The 16,100-nt window shown below is 38.0% G+C and overlaps 1 protein-coding gene across 2 annotated transcripts in view; it reads right to left on the bottom strand.

The window, feature by feature from the left end:
- The window catches only part of Agps (alkyldihydroxyacetonephosphate synthase), a 467,281-nt gene that overhangs the window by 39,226 nt on the left and 411,955 nt on the right, over positions 1–16,100 (bottom strand). For both annotated transcript variants that reach the window (XM_090377792.1, XM_090377793.1), the window contains one exon: positions 13,962–14,023. In XM_090377792.1, coding sequence (XP_090233918.1) covers positions 13,962–14,023 — 62 coding nt within the window. The remainder of the gene's footprint in view (positions 1–13,961; positions 14,024–16,100) is intronic.

Genomic DNA, 16,100 nt, shown 5'->3' with positions numbered 1-16,100 from the left:
GTCCTATCTATCCTTTCTGTACAAACTGTACTTCCCAAATTCCAATTCTGCACTTCTTATATCTGTCTGACACCACGTTTCTGATATCAACAATATCCGCCTTTGATGTCTTGACCAGCACTTCAAACTCATCAAATTTAGTAACTATACTTCTAGCATTTGTGTACACGCAAGTATACATGCACCTGTTCCTACTCTTAGTTACCCTATCACAACCCATGTATTTACTTATTCCATGATAACTCCCAGCAGTCCTGGAAATCCCCAGCAACTTGCTTTCCAGGCTGCTGCTTATTTCAATAGAAGCAGCACAGGAATCACTTTAGCCTCTGCCTGCAGCCACTGTTAATCTTTTAGTCTGTGTATCCTTCCAAGCTAGCAGTTTTCCGACCTGCCTCGTAGCATCAGCAAATATTCTTGCACTCTTTCAATTTAAGTGTACCTCATCCATGTAGAAGCTGTCTCTCCTGTTAACAAGCACAGACCAAGCTGAAAAAAATTCTACCCCGTGAGCCTCACAATTTCTCCAGAGCCGAATTGATTGACAAGGCTCCCATCATATACTCCCTGCTGCCATGTCTGGGCAGAATCACAGACACCTTCCAATTCAACCCTAGGTCGTGCCTTTTTTTTCAACATTGACCTGTACTTGTTAATCAAATCTGCAGTCTCTTACTCCTAAGATCATTAGTGTCAATGCATACAACAATATCACTTTTTGTGCCCATAAAAGATATCTGCTCTACAACATCATCAACTTTTGCCCCTGGCAGACATACCTTGGTCTTGTTCCACCTAATAACTTTCATCCAACAAGAGCAGTGTCTACTGATAACCACTCTGTCTTCTACCACTCAACCATCCCTTAATTCCTAACAGTAACTTTCCCTTAATGCCACAATGCTTTAGATTATACAATAGGTATCAAAATCTTTCCTGAAATCTTAGTATATGATATGAAAAGTATTTTTTGTATCCAATTCCTTTGTTACTGTATAGTATGCAATCAAATTGGTCAGAGACAATCATTCTTTAACAAATCCATGATGTGGTTACAATATAACTATACTCCCCTCTGGATTGCCCTGCATTACTTCTTTAAGTAGTGACATTATTATTTTCCCCTGGAAGAGAAGGTTGGTAATTATTCATATCATCCTTTGAAACTCTTTGTGAATTGGTGGATACATTTTCATTTTTCCAATCAGGCACTTACCTTGACTCCAATGATACTCTCATAATTATAGCTAAGGATTCCCTTACCTCCTTCATGCCTTCCTTTATATGACTGGATAGATTCCAACCATCCCAGGTGCCTTTTTATGTTTAGGTTCAACAATTTTCTTTCCACTTTTCTCTCAGTTACCACAAAATCGTATAAGGATATAATAGGGATATTAGAATTTGATAACTTTTTCAAACTATCCCCTTCGCTACAGATTTCTTCATGTGTGAATGTAGATACAAAATACCTATTCAGTTTATTTAGCAACCTGAGAAGGATCATCAGCAGATAAACCATTGATACCGTGGATGAATGCAATTCATCCTCTTCCTTCTAGTTTTTATATAAATAAAGAAGTCTTTGCTGTTTTCCTTTGCATCCTTTGCCAAAAACATTTCACATTCTGCCTTACCTTGCCTAACTGTGACTTGATTGCAGACTAGTTTATATCTAACTGTAGGCATCTGTATCTCCTGATAATTTGTGTGTCCTATATATTTTTCTTCTGTCTCATAAGTCTCATTAGTTCTTATTTCCGAATAGTTAATTCACACCAGATTGACTCCACATTGCACTAGCCACCCATGTCAACTGGATGCACAGCCTTAGTTAGATATTATGTGCTTTTAACTAACAGCATAACCCACCCTATTTTGTCTATCCTTTCTGTATACACTGTACTCCCTGTATTAAATTCTGCATCCCTTATATCTGAATGTCACCATGTCTTCAGTATCCTCACAATATCTGCATTTGGTTGTTGTTGTTATGGAGGCTTAATGGCACATAAGCTGCTAAGGCTATAATTTGCCTACTGCATTTGGTGACTTCACCAGTAAATTTATTTACTATGCTCATAGCAGTGGTGTATATGAAAGCTTGTTTTTACTCTTAGTGACTCTAAAACAGCCCACACATTGGCTTGTTTCATGAAGACACCCAGCAAGCTTTGAAAATCACTGATACCACACCTCACTTTTCACATTTCTAGATTTTTCAATGGAAGCAGTGCAAGAATCATTTACACCTCTGCTTGCAGCTGGTGTTATCAATTAATTAGTGCATCTTCCCAGTCAGCAGTTTTCCAACCCACCTAACATTGGTTCGATTGCATCAGCAGATAATTTTGCTCTGCTTCTGTTTAAATGCATCCCATCCCTAAAAAGTGTCTCCTTGGCCAAACTGATTGACAAACCTCTCATCATGTACTCCCTCCTATTGTGTTTGAGTAGAATTGCAGCACTTTCCATTTCAATCCTAACTCTCAACTTTTTTCTCAACATTGCTCTGTACTTGTTAATTAAATTCTTAGTTCTCCTATTCTTAATATCATTACTATCACAATATGTACAATCACCTTTTGTGCTCTTAAAAGGTGTTAGCTACTCCACAACATCATCAAATTTAGCCTCTAGCAGACATACACTAGACTGACTCCAGCAGTCCTATTCTACCTGTCCTTTTTGTACAATATATTTCCTGTTTCCCTGACAATTGAGTCACCATTAAAAAAAATACAGCATGAGGAGGAAGCTGCGATGAATGAATATGGATATAGCCAGTCTAAATGAGCAGAAAATGATGGAATAAGAAATTTATAGAGCAATGAAAAAAAAGTACTGAAACCTACAAGAGCTACCAGTTGATCTGTAATAGTACCACAGTAAAGGTTGAGGCAGCAAGAGCATGAGAAAGCACTAGCTAGGACAGCAAAGAATGGAGCCAAGGAATTTTTCATGTATGTGAATACAAAGAAAAAATGAGTCAGATCACAACCCCTGTGCAATGGGGTGTGGGAAAGTCTTGAATAACCAATCTGATGTTGCTGATGAATTGAATAGGTACTTCAATCTTTACTGGAAAAAAGACTCCTGGTGAGAGACACTGTGTAAGGCTAAGCCATATGAAATTAGCTATTTTGAAATCACAGATGATTGTTCATTATAAAAACTTTTAATGCCTAAAGGCAAGTAAGCCTCCTGGAGACAGTTTTTTAAATTCTGTACACTGGGATCAACTGATGATGTTATTATTATTTTGCCGTTGCAGGTGCAAGGAAGCCTGAGGCTTATGCTGCACCAGCCAAAAAAAATTTCTGAACTACCCCGAGAGAGAGAGAGAGAGAGAGAGAGAGAGAGAGAGAGAGAGAGAGAGAGAGAGAGAGAGAGAGAGAGAGAGAGAGAGAGAGAGAGAGAAATAAAAGGGAATCACCAAAGAAGAGAAGAATGATGATACCCAGCTCAGGGTCCTAGGTGTGGCAAGCCCATACTCACCAGATGTGAGCCCCTCAACATTGAATTCTAAATGGGAAGCCTTTAGGGACTTAATCTTGGAGGCTACTAGGCTTTTCTTTCCAACTAAGAAATACTGTTCAAGGTTCAGGCCTAAATGAATGCCAGATGAAGTAATGAGGCTTATGGCATCATTAATGTATGGGACTCATATAAATTATCAGGTGATAGAGAAGCCGATGGCAGATATAAGCTTGTCGGTAAGCAAGTCACAAAGGAGGTTAGGCAGGTAAAGGCAGATTATGAGAAATTTTTGGCAAAGGATGCAAAGAAGAACAGCAAAGAGTTTGTTACTTACGTGAACTCTAGAAGGAAAGAGATGAATCAGATTGGACCACTTAACATAGATGGGTTGACTATTGATGATCATGCTCATGCAGCTGATAAATTGAATGAGTATTTTGCATCTAAATTCATGCATGAGGAGTTATTCAATGAGGGGAATGCCAGAAGTTTATCAAACTCCAACAGGGAGCTAAGTGATTCTGTGATAACTTAGAGCAAAGTGGAGGAGAAACTGTTGAAGTTAAACATAAGGAAGGCACCTGGGGTGGACGGGATCTATACAGTTATATTAAAGGAGGCAGCACAGGAAGTAAGCAAACCCTTAGCCATAATAATGAGAGCTTCCTTGGACTCAGGGGAGGTTCCCATGGACTGGAGATGTGCAAATGTATCACCAATTCACAAAGGGTGTTCAAAAGGTGACACAAGTAATTATAGACCTGTTAGTTTAACTTGTGTTCTAGGTAAAATAATGGAGTCTGGTTAATGAAGCATCACAGGATCATCTAGACAAGACTGCAGTAATAGTTAACAGCATGGGTCGTTAAAGGGAGGTCTTGTCTAGCCAATTTGACTGGATGTGGTCACAAAGAAACTGAATGTCAAAAATAATTTTGATACACTTGGATTTCAGGAAAGCTTTTGATACTGTTGCACATGAAATACTGCTGCACAAATTGGAGTTGTATGACATTAAGGGAAAGTTGCTACACTGGATAAAGGGATGGTTGAGTGGGAGATGACAGAGAGTGGTAATCAATGAACACTGTTTTTCATGGACAAATGTTATTAATGGAGTTTCCCAGGGTTCGGTGTTGGGCCCATAGTTGTTTTGTGTATTCATCAATGATATTGATGAAGATATATCAGGTTTAATGTCCAAGTTTGCAGATGATACAAAGGCTGGCAGGGTTGTTAGCAACAGTAAAGATAGTATGCTACTCCAACTAGATCTACACAAGTTGGGCAAATGGGCTGAGAAGTGGAAACTGAAGTTTAACATTGACAAATGCAAAGTACTGCATAAGGGTAACAATAACCCAAGAGAAATGTACCAACTGTGTGCTACTACACTCAGGGTGGCAGAGAATGAAAAGAACCTGGGGGTAATTGTGCAGTCAGATATGAAGTTTGCTGAGCAGTGCAGACGGTTTGTTTGTTTGTTATTTGGTTTTTAGGAGCATTAGCAACTAAGGCCATATTGCTCCGGGAGATGGGGTGCTCATTCCCTGACCTTTCTGCATCCTCTGTATTTGGTGGTGACGGGCAGTGCAGATGGGCTGCCAGGGCAGATCATTGAGTCTTGTCAATGATATATAGGAATTCTGCTAGCAGGGACAGGGAGATGATTATCCTGTTGTACAAGGCAATGGTTAGGCCACACCTAGAGTACTGTGTACAGGTCTGGAGGCCCCAATTTAAGGAAGGATGTATGTTTGCTAGAACGAAGAAGAGCAACAAAGGGGTGCTCTTACCGTGAAAGGCTTAAGTTCTGCAAATTGTAGCACCTGAAGAGCAGGAGCCTGCGAGGTGATCTGATTGAGGCGTATAAGGCTTTGAATGGGTTGGGCAAGCTGAATGCTGATCGGATTCTTCCTCTTGCTCAAATTAAGAACTTGAGAGGGTATAGATTCAAACTGAGGAAAGACAGTTGTAGAATAGAAATGCGAAAATTTGCCTTTATATAGCAGGTGGTTGATTGGTGGAACAGAGTTCCATCTTTTGTTGTGGAAGTTGACAGCCTAAATAAATTTAAAGCTGAGCTGGAGATGAATTTGGAGGAGTGAAATGGCAGGGTTTTTTTTTGGTTGATGCTGCATAAGCTTGCTTTCTTGCCTGGTATGCCTCTACTAATGCTAAGTATGCTTCTACCTATATGCTAATATGGGTAGAAGTAACCACTGAGAAACGTACCAACTGTGTGGTATGACACTTAGGGTAGTAGAAAATGAAAAAGACCTGGGAGTAATTGTGTAGTCAATTATAAAGTTTTCTGAATAATGCAGACAGGCTGCCAGAGCAGACCATGGGATCTTGTCAAAGATATGCAGGAATTTTGTAAGCAGGGATAAGGAAGTGATTATCCCCTTGTATAAGGCAACACACCTAGAGTACTGTGTACAGGTCTGGAGGCCTCATTTTAGGAAGGATGTAGAATTGCTAGAACGAGTACAAAGAATGGCAACAAGATTGGTGAGGGGGAACAAAGGGGTGCTCTTACCAAGAGAGGCTTAATTTCTGCAAATTGCAGCACCTGGAGAATAGGCACCTGCGAGGTGATCTGATTGAGGTGTATAAGGCCTTGAATGGGTTGAGCAAGCTGAATGCTGAATGCTGATGGGATTCTTCCACTTGCTCAGACTAAAAATCTGAGGGCACAGTTTCAAATTGAGGAAAGATAGTTGTAGAATAGATGTGTGGAAATTTGCCTTTAGCCAGCGGGCAGTTGGAGGAACAGGCTTTCATCTTTTGTTGTGGAAGCTAATAGCCTAAATAAATTTAAGGCTGAGCTGGACAACCATTTGGAATGAATGGATGGGTAAAATGGGAGGTTTTTTTTTTTTGGCTGATGCTGCATAAGCTTGCTTTCTTTGCATCGTATGCCTCTACTAATGCTAATAGTCAGACCACACCTTGAATACTGTGTACAGGTCTGGAGCCCTCATTTCAGGAAGAATACAGAGTTGTTTGAGCAAGCACAGAGGAGGACAAGATTGGTGAGAGGAATGAAGGAGTTCTCTTGCCAAGAAAGGTGATCTGACTGAGGTGTATAAGGCCTTGAATGGGTTGAATGAGAAGTCAAGCTGGTCAACTACTTTCTATGTATCTCTAGCCAGTGGGCAGATCAAGGGTATTCCACATTTGGATAATAGGCTCTGGTCAACTACCTATTGTAAGCACCTAGTTAGAGATTTATGAAAGAGTGGTTTTCCTGTACCCCAACAAGTGGTGAATATTGTTTTGCTAAGGCGAATAACGACACTTTGCCATAAATGTCCCCCTTTTCTTTTTATATGGTCACAGTAATTGAATATTTGAGTGTTTCCGACATTTCGTACAGTTTAAACAAAATAAATAAACAAAATAATAATAAAATTCAAATTTAAGTCAGTTTTGTAAACAAGTACGGAATTTTGTTTTTTTTTTTTAATTTCCTCTTTATGCAGTCTTTCTACGTGGTATGTGTTTCTTTCCTTTTTTTTGTGGCATGTCTAAAATTAATTGATCTTTTGTTCTTTCATTCAGTATTAGCATCATATGCCTCCACTAATGCTAATACTAAATGAAAGCTAATACTTGTAATAGCTTTCTTGCAATAATGCAAGAAAGTTAATACTTGCTTTCTTGCATCAGCCAAAAAAAAAAAAAAAAAACAAAAAAATACATAAATAAACCCTTCCCATTTCACCCCTCCATTCACTTCAACTGTTTGTTTAGTTCTGTCTTGAATTTATTCAAGTTATCAACTTCCACGACGACAGATGGAAGTTTTTTTCCAGATGAACCACCCGCTGGCTAAGGGCAAATTTCTACACATCTATTCTACAACTGACTTTCCTCAATTTGAATTTATGTCCCCTCAAGCGATTAATCTGGGCAAGAGGAAGAATCTCACCAGCACTGAGCCTGCTCAATTCATTTAAGGCCTTATACACCTCAATCAGATCACTTCGCAGGTGCCTAAGTTTCCAGACTCTGTAAGCCTGACATAGCCGAGTGGTCAGAAGTGAGAGTGCATAGCACACATTCCTTGAGTGGACCAGGGTTCAAACCCGTGACTACTAAATATGATAAATATTTGTATTGACAATTTATTGTAAACTCTACTGACTTGGTTGTCGTGCCGGAGTATAAACAGAAAATTTATTTATTTTTATTTTAATTTGCAAAACTTAAGCATTTCTTCATAAGAGCAACCCTTTGTTTCATTCACTAATCTCGTTGTCCTTCTCTGTACTCGTTCCAGCAGCTCTACGTCCTTCCTAAAATGAGGAAGGACGTAAGGCAATGATCAGGCCACACCTTGAGTACTGTATACAGTACTCAAGGTGTGGCCTGATCATTGCCTTATACAAGGGGATAATCACTCCCTTATCCCTGCTTGTAAAATTCCTGTAAATGATCGACAAGACACAATAAGCTACTCTTGCAGATCGTGTGCACTGCTCAGAACATGTCAAATCTGACTGCACAATTACCCCCAGGTTCTTTTCATTCTCTGCCACCCTGACTGTAGTACCACACAGTTGATATGTTACTTTGGGGTTACTGCTACCCATACACAGTACTTTACATTTGTCAATGTTAAACTTCAGTTGCCACCTCTCAGCCCATCTGCTCAACTTTTCTAGATTCTGTTGCAGTAGCGTACTGTCACTGGTATCATTAACAACCTTAGATTAAGCCTTATATACCTTCATAAAAATCGTTAATAAGTACTCCACTAACTACTTTAATAAGGAACATTAATAAGGAACTCCACTAATAACATTAGTCTACAAAGAGCATTGTCTATTGATTACCACTGTCTTCTCCCACTCAACCATCCCTATATCCATTGTAGCAACTTGCCCTTAATGCCACACTGCTCCAATTTGTACAGTAGTCTGCCATGTGCAACAGTATCAAAAGCTTTCCTAAGAACCAAATATATGATATCAAAATTATTTTTTACCTTCATTTCCTTTGTAACTGCATTATAAATCACATTATAGTATCCTATCAAATTGGTCAGATAAGACTTTTTCTTAACAAACCATACTGTGTCTGAACTATAACTGAAGTCTTGTGTAAATGACCTTGCAGTGTTTCTTTAACCAGTGCCTCCATTAATTTCCCTGGAACAGAAGTCAAACTAACAGATCTATAAATACTTGTGCTACCCTTTTATACTCCTTTGTGAAATGGGGTCACATTTACATATCTCCAGTCCATGGGTACCTCCCCTGAGTCCAAGGATGCTCTCATAATTATGGCTAAGGGTTTGCTTACTTCTTTTGCTGCCTCCTTGAATATAACTGGATAGATCCCATCTACCCCAGGTGCCTTTCTTATGTTTTTCGACAATTTCTCCTCAACTTTGCTCTCAGTTATTACGAAATCATCTAGTTCACTGCCAAAGTTTAATACACCTCTGGCATTTCACTCCCAGAATATCTCCTCATGTGTAAATGTAGATGCAAAATACTGATTCAGTTTGTTAGCTACCTGAGCAGGATCATCAACAAATGAACCATTGGTATCAAGTAGACCAATCTGATTCATTCCCTTCCTTCTAGAGTTTACACACATAAAGAACTCTTTGATGTTTTTCTTTGCATCCTTTGCCAAAGGTTTCTTGTAATCTGCCTTTGTCTGCCTAGCCTCCTTTGTGACGTGATTACAGACCAGCCTTTATCTACCATAGGCTTCTGTATCACCTAAATTATAAATTACAATATTTACAATCACCTGTTTATATAGTAAGCACAAAAACAGTATACACACATTATTTATAACTTCCAACTTATTCAGTATCTCCCAACGAACACAGTTTGCAACGTAAAGTACTGCATGTGGGAAGCAGTAACCCCAGAGTAACGTATCAACTATGTGGTACTATACTAACAGCGTAGCGGTTGCCTGACTGGTCCCTTAAAGTTGCGTTCTGGATGGCAAATAGATGTATGCTGCTATACAGTATTTAGTCAGATTTAAGGATGCATGCAAGCTTGAATTGCCCTCTGAAAACATGCCATTTAGCAAAAATTAATTTTCAATCCCATCCTCCGCTCTCATCATGATGCATCATCTAGAGGGGCCATTTTGTCAGATAGTCTTGGGTGTTGAAATAGCTTGACATAGAACTGATGTGGCCTGTCAGTGGCACCCCTCTGATACCAGTGCCCTTTGCATCTGCCCCAATGCTAAGGTGTTCCTATGCTACTGGTGAGAAGCAAAAAAATAAACAAACAAAAAAATAACAAATTTTTTTGATAATCCATGTATTTTTATTACTTGATGAATGGTTAAAAATTATTTTTAAATTCTTTTCTGGTAATAACCAAAAAATGTGAGAGAGAAATTTTATGACAAATAACGTCCCTATTAAATAGTGCAACTCTAATATACAGCACCTCAGTATACTACAGTTTCTGGAACAATGTCAGCGTGGTCGCATCCCAGAAGAGGAGTAGAAAAAAATAAGAGTAAAAAAAAAAAAAAAAAAATAAGTGAAACATGAGTTTTGCAATTGACACCGACAACAGCAAACTCCATACCTCACAAAGTTAATGCAGTAGTTTCCAAATGTGGAAAACTAAATTTGTGCTATTCTCCTAATTGACAATAAAATTTTTATATAATTACTGTAGACGTTCAGTTTTATGCCTATCTTTTCTCAATTAAAGATGTAATAAAAAAAAATGTAGCAGAGATCACTGATATGCCAGAGGTGTATTAAACTCTGGCAGTAAGCTAGATAATCTTGTAATAACTGAGAGTAAACTGGAGGAGAAATTGTTGAAGATAAACATAAGAAAGGTACCTGGGGTGGATGGAATCTATCCAGTTATATTAAAGGAGGTGGCAAAGGAAGTAAGCAAACCCCCAGCCATAATTATGAGAGCTTCCTTGGACTCAGGGGAGGTACCCATGGATTGGAGATATGCAAATGTACCCCAATCCACAAAGGAAGATCGAGTGGGGGACACCAACAGACCTGTTAGTTTAACTTCTGTTCCAGGAAAATTAATGGAGGCACTGGCTAAAGAAACACTGAAGGATCATCTAGACAAGACTTCAGTTATAGCTCGGACACAGCAGGTTTTGTTAAGGGAAAGTCTTGCCTGACCAATTTGATTGGATACTATGATGCAGTCACAAAAGAACTGGACGCGGGGAATAACTTTGATATTATATACTTGGATCTTAGAAGGGCTTTTGATACTGTTGCACATCAAATTGCGCTATGAATAAAGGGATGGTTGAGTGGGATAAGACAGAGTGGTAATCAATGGACACTGCTCTTCATGGACTGATATTATTAGTGGAGTCCCTCAGGGTTCAGTGTTGGGTCCATTGTTGTTTTCTGTATTTATATATGATATTGATCATGGTATATCAGGCTTAATGTTCAAGTTTGCAGATGATATGAAGGTTGACAGGGTTGTTAACACTAATGACAGTACGCTGTTGTAACAGGATCTAGAAAAGTTGAGCAGATGGGCTGAGAGGTAGCAAATGAAGTTTAACATTAACAAATGTAAAGTACTACATATGGGAAACAGCAACCCCCAGAGCAACGTATCAACTCTGTGGTATTACACTGAAAGTGGTAGAGAATGAAAATGACCTGGGGGTAATTGTGCACGCAGATATGAAGTTCTCTGAGCAGTGCAGATGGGCTGCAAGAGTAGCTCATGGTGTCTTGTCAATGACATACAGGAATTTTTGTAGCAGGTATAAGGAAGTGATTATTCCCTTGTATAAGGCCATGGTCAGGCCACACCTTGAGTACTGCATACAGGTCTGGAGGCCTCATTTTAGGAAAGATGTAGATTTGCTTGAAAGTGTATATCACCAGACTGATGAGGGGAATGAAGGGATCCTCTTACCAAGAGAGGCTTAAGTTCGGCAAATTTCAGTGGCTGGAGACTAGACACCCGTGAGGTGATCTGATTGAGGTGTATAAGGCCTTGAATAGTCTGAGCATGCTGTCAAAAGCTTTCCTGAAATCCAAGTATATGATATCAAAATTATTTTTTGCATCCAGTTCCTTTGTAACCACATCATAGTATCCAATCAAATTTTTCAGACAACACTTTCCCTTAACAAACCCATGCTGTGTCTGAATTATTGCTGCAGTCTTGTCTAGATGATCCTGCAATGCATCTTTAACCAGTGACTCCATTATTTTTCCCAGAACAGAAGTTAAACTAACTGGTCTGTAATTACTTTTGTCACCCTTCGATCCCCCTTTGTGAACTGGGGATACATTTGCACATTTCCAGTCTGTGGGGACTTCCCCTGAGTCCAAGGATGCCCTCATAATTATGGCTAAGGGTTTGTTTAGTTCCTTTGCTGCCTCCCTTAATATAACTGGATAGATCCCATCATTCACCCCTGCCTTTTTGTTTAACTTCAACAATTTCTCCTCCACTTTGCTCTCAGTTATTACAAAATCATTATGCACCCTGTTACAATTTGATAAAATTTTGAAATTTTCCTAACTCCTGTGTGAATGTAGATGCAAAATACTTATTCAATTTGTTTGCTATCTGAGCAGGATCATCAACAGTCCAACCATTGATACCAAGTGGACCAATCTGATTCATCCCCTTCCTTTTAGAGTTTCACTAAATCTCACTTTATAAGTAAAGAAATCCTTGCTGTTTTTCTTAGCATCATTTGCCAAAGATTTCTCATAATCTGCCTTCGCTTGCCTAATCTCCTTTGTGGCTTGATTAAAGAATAGTTTATATCTGCCATAGGCTTCTGTGTCACCTGATAATTTATATGCATCCCATGCATTTTTCTTTTCTACCATGAATCTCATTAGTTCATTTGACAAACATTTAGTAGTACAGTCAGTCCTCGTATAACATGTGTTTACACTACACAAATTTGATCATACACGATTTATAAATAGGGGAACGATATCTTATATAACACGAACCGAATTCGCTTATGCGCGATTCGCCTTTGTGTTTACAAGAAATGGCAGTCGAATGCGGAATCACCCCAAATGAACGCAACACGATAGGAATGAAGAGAAGATTCTGAAAATGTATTTGTTTTTTATTTCAGTGAAGGGGAAACACATTTCACCATAATAACGTAAAAACCAACACAATTCCAGCTATCGGTATTATCGCAAATGCAATTAGATCGAGTTTATTACCAGTTTATAACAGATTCCACTAGTAGAAACGCAACTGGAAATTGTTTTTATTGTTTTATGGTAGTAACCCCTAGAAATGTGCTTTAGTAAAATGTGAGGTATTAGTAGTGTATCTCGGGTTTTACGGTGTTATTTATTCAGTTGCTACACGCGCGCGTAGCTTTGTTTATGTGTATCAAGCGTGCCTCCTCGTTTTGTAATTGTGCTTTATTCCCTAAAAATGAGTAAAATACTTAAAAGGTGTGAAAAGGAAGCGTCCTTTTGAAGACACTGCAGATTCAGAGAGAAAAAGAAAAGCAATATCGATAAACAGAGGGGGACTCTGTCAAAAATTCTTACCCGGGAAAATTTATAGTGGCCTCATACTATGGTTGTATCGCCAAAATCACACCGGCCTCCGGCCCACCGGGGGTTTCCCCGGTAAGGCTTATGGGCAGTCCACCTCTGTAGATAGAGAAAAAATATGAACTTGTGAAATGCTTTGAGCGAAATGAAAGACCATGTGATATTGCACGTGCTACAGACCTAAATGAGGCAACGCCGAGAATTACAAAGAATGCAGAGAAAATAAAACAACATTCGTAGCAGGAACAACTCAAAGTGTAATTAAAATCCATTAGATTAAGACAAAGAATTGGGAGAGATGGAGCGGCTGTCATCTGTTTGGATAGAAAATCAAACGAAAAACAAGTTTGCTTAAGATAGAAGCAAAAGCATTAGCAATATTTTATTACGCAATAGTCGTAATAAAATATATAAGTATTTTATTATGATTATTTATTGTGTTTGGTAATGTTTTGGTTACAAATGTGTGTTCAATCTTGGGTGGTCGGCACCTAACCCTATTTTTCCCATAGTGCCTGTTGTTTATATTGCACAATTTTGCATTGCACGAGGGTTTCTAGGAACACAACTATCGTGCTATACGAGGACTGACTGTATTGTATTTAATACAAATAACAGGGATTTACTTTTAAAATGAACATCCTGTATTTGTGTAATGTATATAAAAATAGCAACAAGTCAAAAATGTGATTCCTTCCAGATATATTGATTATGTAATAAAATCCAAAATCAAAATGATGTTGAATGCACCTAATTTATGAAATAAATTTTAAAAAATACACATTAACAGATTTTTTCTTCCCAATAGTTAAATGAAATAAAACTTTACAAAAATTTTAATGAATACAGATAATCAACACATGGTAATTGCTTTTTCCTTATAAAACAAAAAATACTTAAGGACAAAAGTAATACAATTTAATTTTTAACTTACTTATTCCATGGAACAGATGTTTCAAAGGATTCAGCAACAATACCATAGTCCATACCTAAGTCCTATGGAAAATTAAAATGTAAGAACAAAAGTTACATACAACAAAAATACAGCCTGTCAAAATATGCATACACTTTTTGATTCTAGTGGGCATGTTTTTTGGCTTTATATACTTTTTTTTTTTGGAATAAAAGGCAAGAAAGATTTAAAAATGGTGTGCTTTATAAGTTTATTACTTAATTTTATTATTTGTTTTTATTACCTAGTTTATACTAGGTAATAAAAACAAATATTTTTGGTAACTGAAAAATATTACTATAACTATATTTTTTGGATAATAAGATGCACTCACGTTTTTTAAGGCAAATTTTAGGTAAAAATACTTTGTTACATATATATGTATGTATGAAACAAATTCACACTCTCATACTAAACAAAATGTCAGTGTAAAACAAAGCTTTTACTCATCACGTTGGCGACTCCGTAGCCAGGAGCAGCAGTGCATAGCACACGTTTCTTGATTAGATCGGGGTTCGAGCCCGTCACCACCAAATACGGAAAGGTCAGGGAATGACCACCGCATATCCCAGAGCAATATGGCCTTAGTTGCTAATGCTCCTAAAAACCAAATAACAAACAAACAAACTCATCACGAAATTTCAATAATGTGTTGTTATTTCTGTCACACTTATCATTAATGATATTGTGATCTTACTAATGAACGTTAATTTCACTTTCTTCAATGAGTGCATTGCCAAGGGCACTGCTGATTCCACATTTCTTCAAAGACATGGCAGATGTCTCATGTTTCACTAAATTCCACTAATTTATAACCCATTCAAACACCTGGGAAATGACTGGTTCTTCATTCATCCTGTTGGCATCAAATAGTGATTTGGTGTCTACTTCCATTTGGTCTAAAGAGTTTTAAGAGTTTTGAGATGTCTGGTGAACGTAGCTGAGTGTAGGCAGCATTTGCTGTGTGTTGGTGTCTTTTGCATGCTCCCAAGTTTTTGCTTTTTCTGGATAATTAAAGCTGCAAGTATATATCATAAAGTGATGTTCTACCTGCCTGTGCTCATGACTTCGATGGATTCATCTGCATAGATAAGTATTTTGTGTTTTTAATTTTGATATAAACATCATGGCCGACACAAGTCTTTGTTTGCTGCCATTTTTGCTAATTGAATAAACTTGTCACCTTCTGGAAGTACTGGACTGTGTGGTGTTTTCTTTGAACTCATTTCCCTCAGCTATGGGAAAGCGTATTTCCCCTAATCTTTACTGTCCCACAGGACTAAATAATTACAGTTTGTGTGCAAACAGCTGAGTCGCTACCAGACCTTACATTTAACATTTTCTTTTTTATTTATTTTTTTTAAACTGCTGTTTTTAAAGAATAACATGATTAGTAATATTTCTAATTGAGAATTATGAGATCTAACAGGGAAGGGGAAGACCAATTCATTAAGAAAACCTGTAACTGGCTCAAAGGGTAGAGCAATTCTCCAAAGCCAAATGGGGAAAAATTATCACAGTTAACTCAAGAAAACCTTAATAGTGAAGGTTCTATTTCAACTCAAGAAGTTGGAACTTCTGGATAAATCACAGGATCCTTTTTCATGCATGACAAGATATCCAATATGAGAAAAGATATAATGAGCTTCCTCATGGGAAAGACCAAAAAAGTTCCTAAAAAGGCTAAAGATACAATTATGGAAAAATGGTCAAATCTTGAGACTGTCATTACAGCTCTCTTAATTGAAAATGAGAGATTAAGAGCTATTAATAAAGAAATCGAAATCCGGGCCAATTTACTAGATAAAATTGTACAAACTTTTTTCAGTAGGGAACATTTAACAAAATGGATCATATTCAAGAATCAGTTAATCAAACTGCTGAAACAAATACAGCAGTGTACAAGGGAACAGTTTCAGGTTGCCTTCTCTGTGAGATCATATACTGATGATGCCGGGGGAGCACCTTCGGTGAAGGAAAAATCAGTTTTTTTTTTTTTTTTTTTTTGTTGACGCAGCGGCTTCTGTGGCCATAATGCACCTCCCAAAGTTTTTGCATTTACTCTGATCCAAGCCCGAGGCGGGATTCGAACCCGCAACCTTTGGGTTGTCAGGCAGGCAC

Source organism: Mastigoproctus giganteus, chromosome 7 (assembly GCF_048544385.1).
Source record: "Mastigoproctus giganteus isolate SK-2022 chromosome 7, ASM4854438v1, whole genome shotgun sequence".
Lineage (NCBI taxonomy): Eukaryota > Metazoa > Arthropoda > Arachnida > Uropygi > Thelyphonidae > Mastigoproctus > Mastigoproctus giganteus.
Note: the sequence above shows the minus strand (reverse complement) of the source record. Positions and strands in the feature narration are given on the sequence as shown.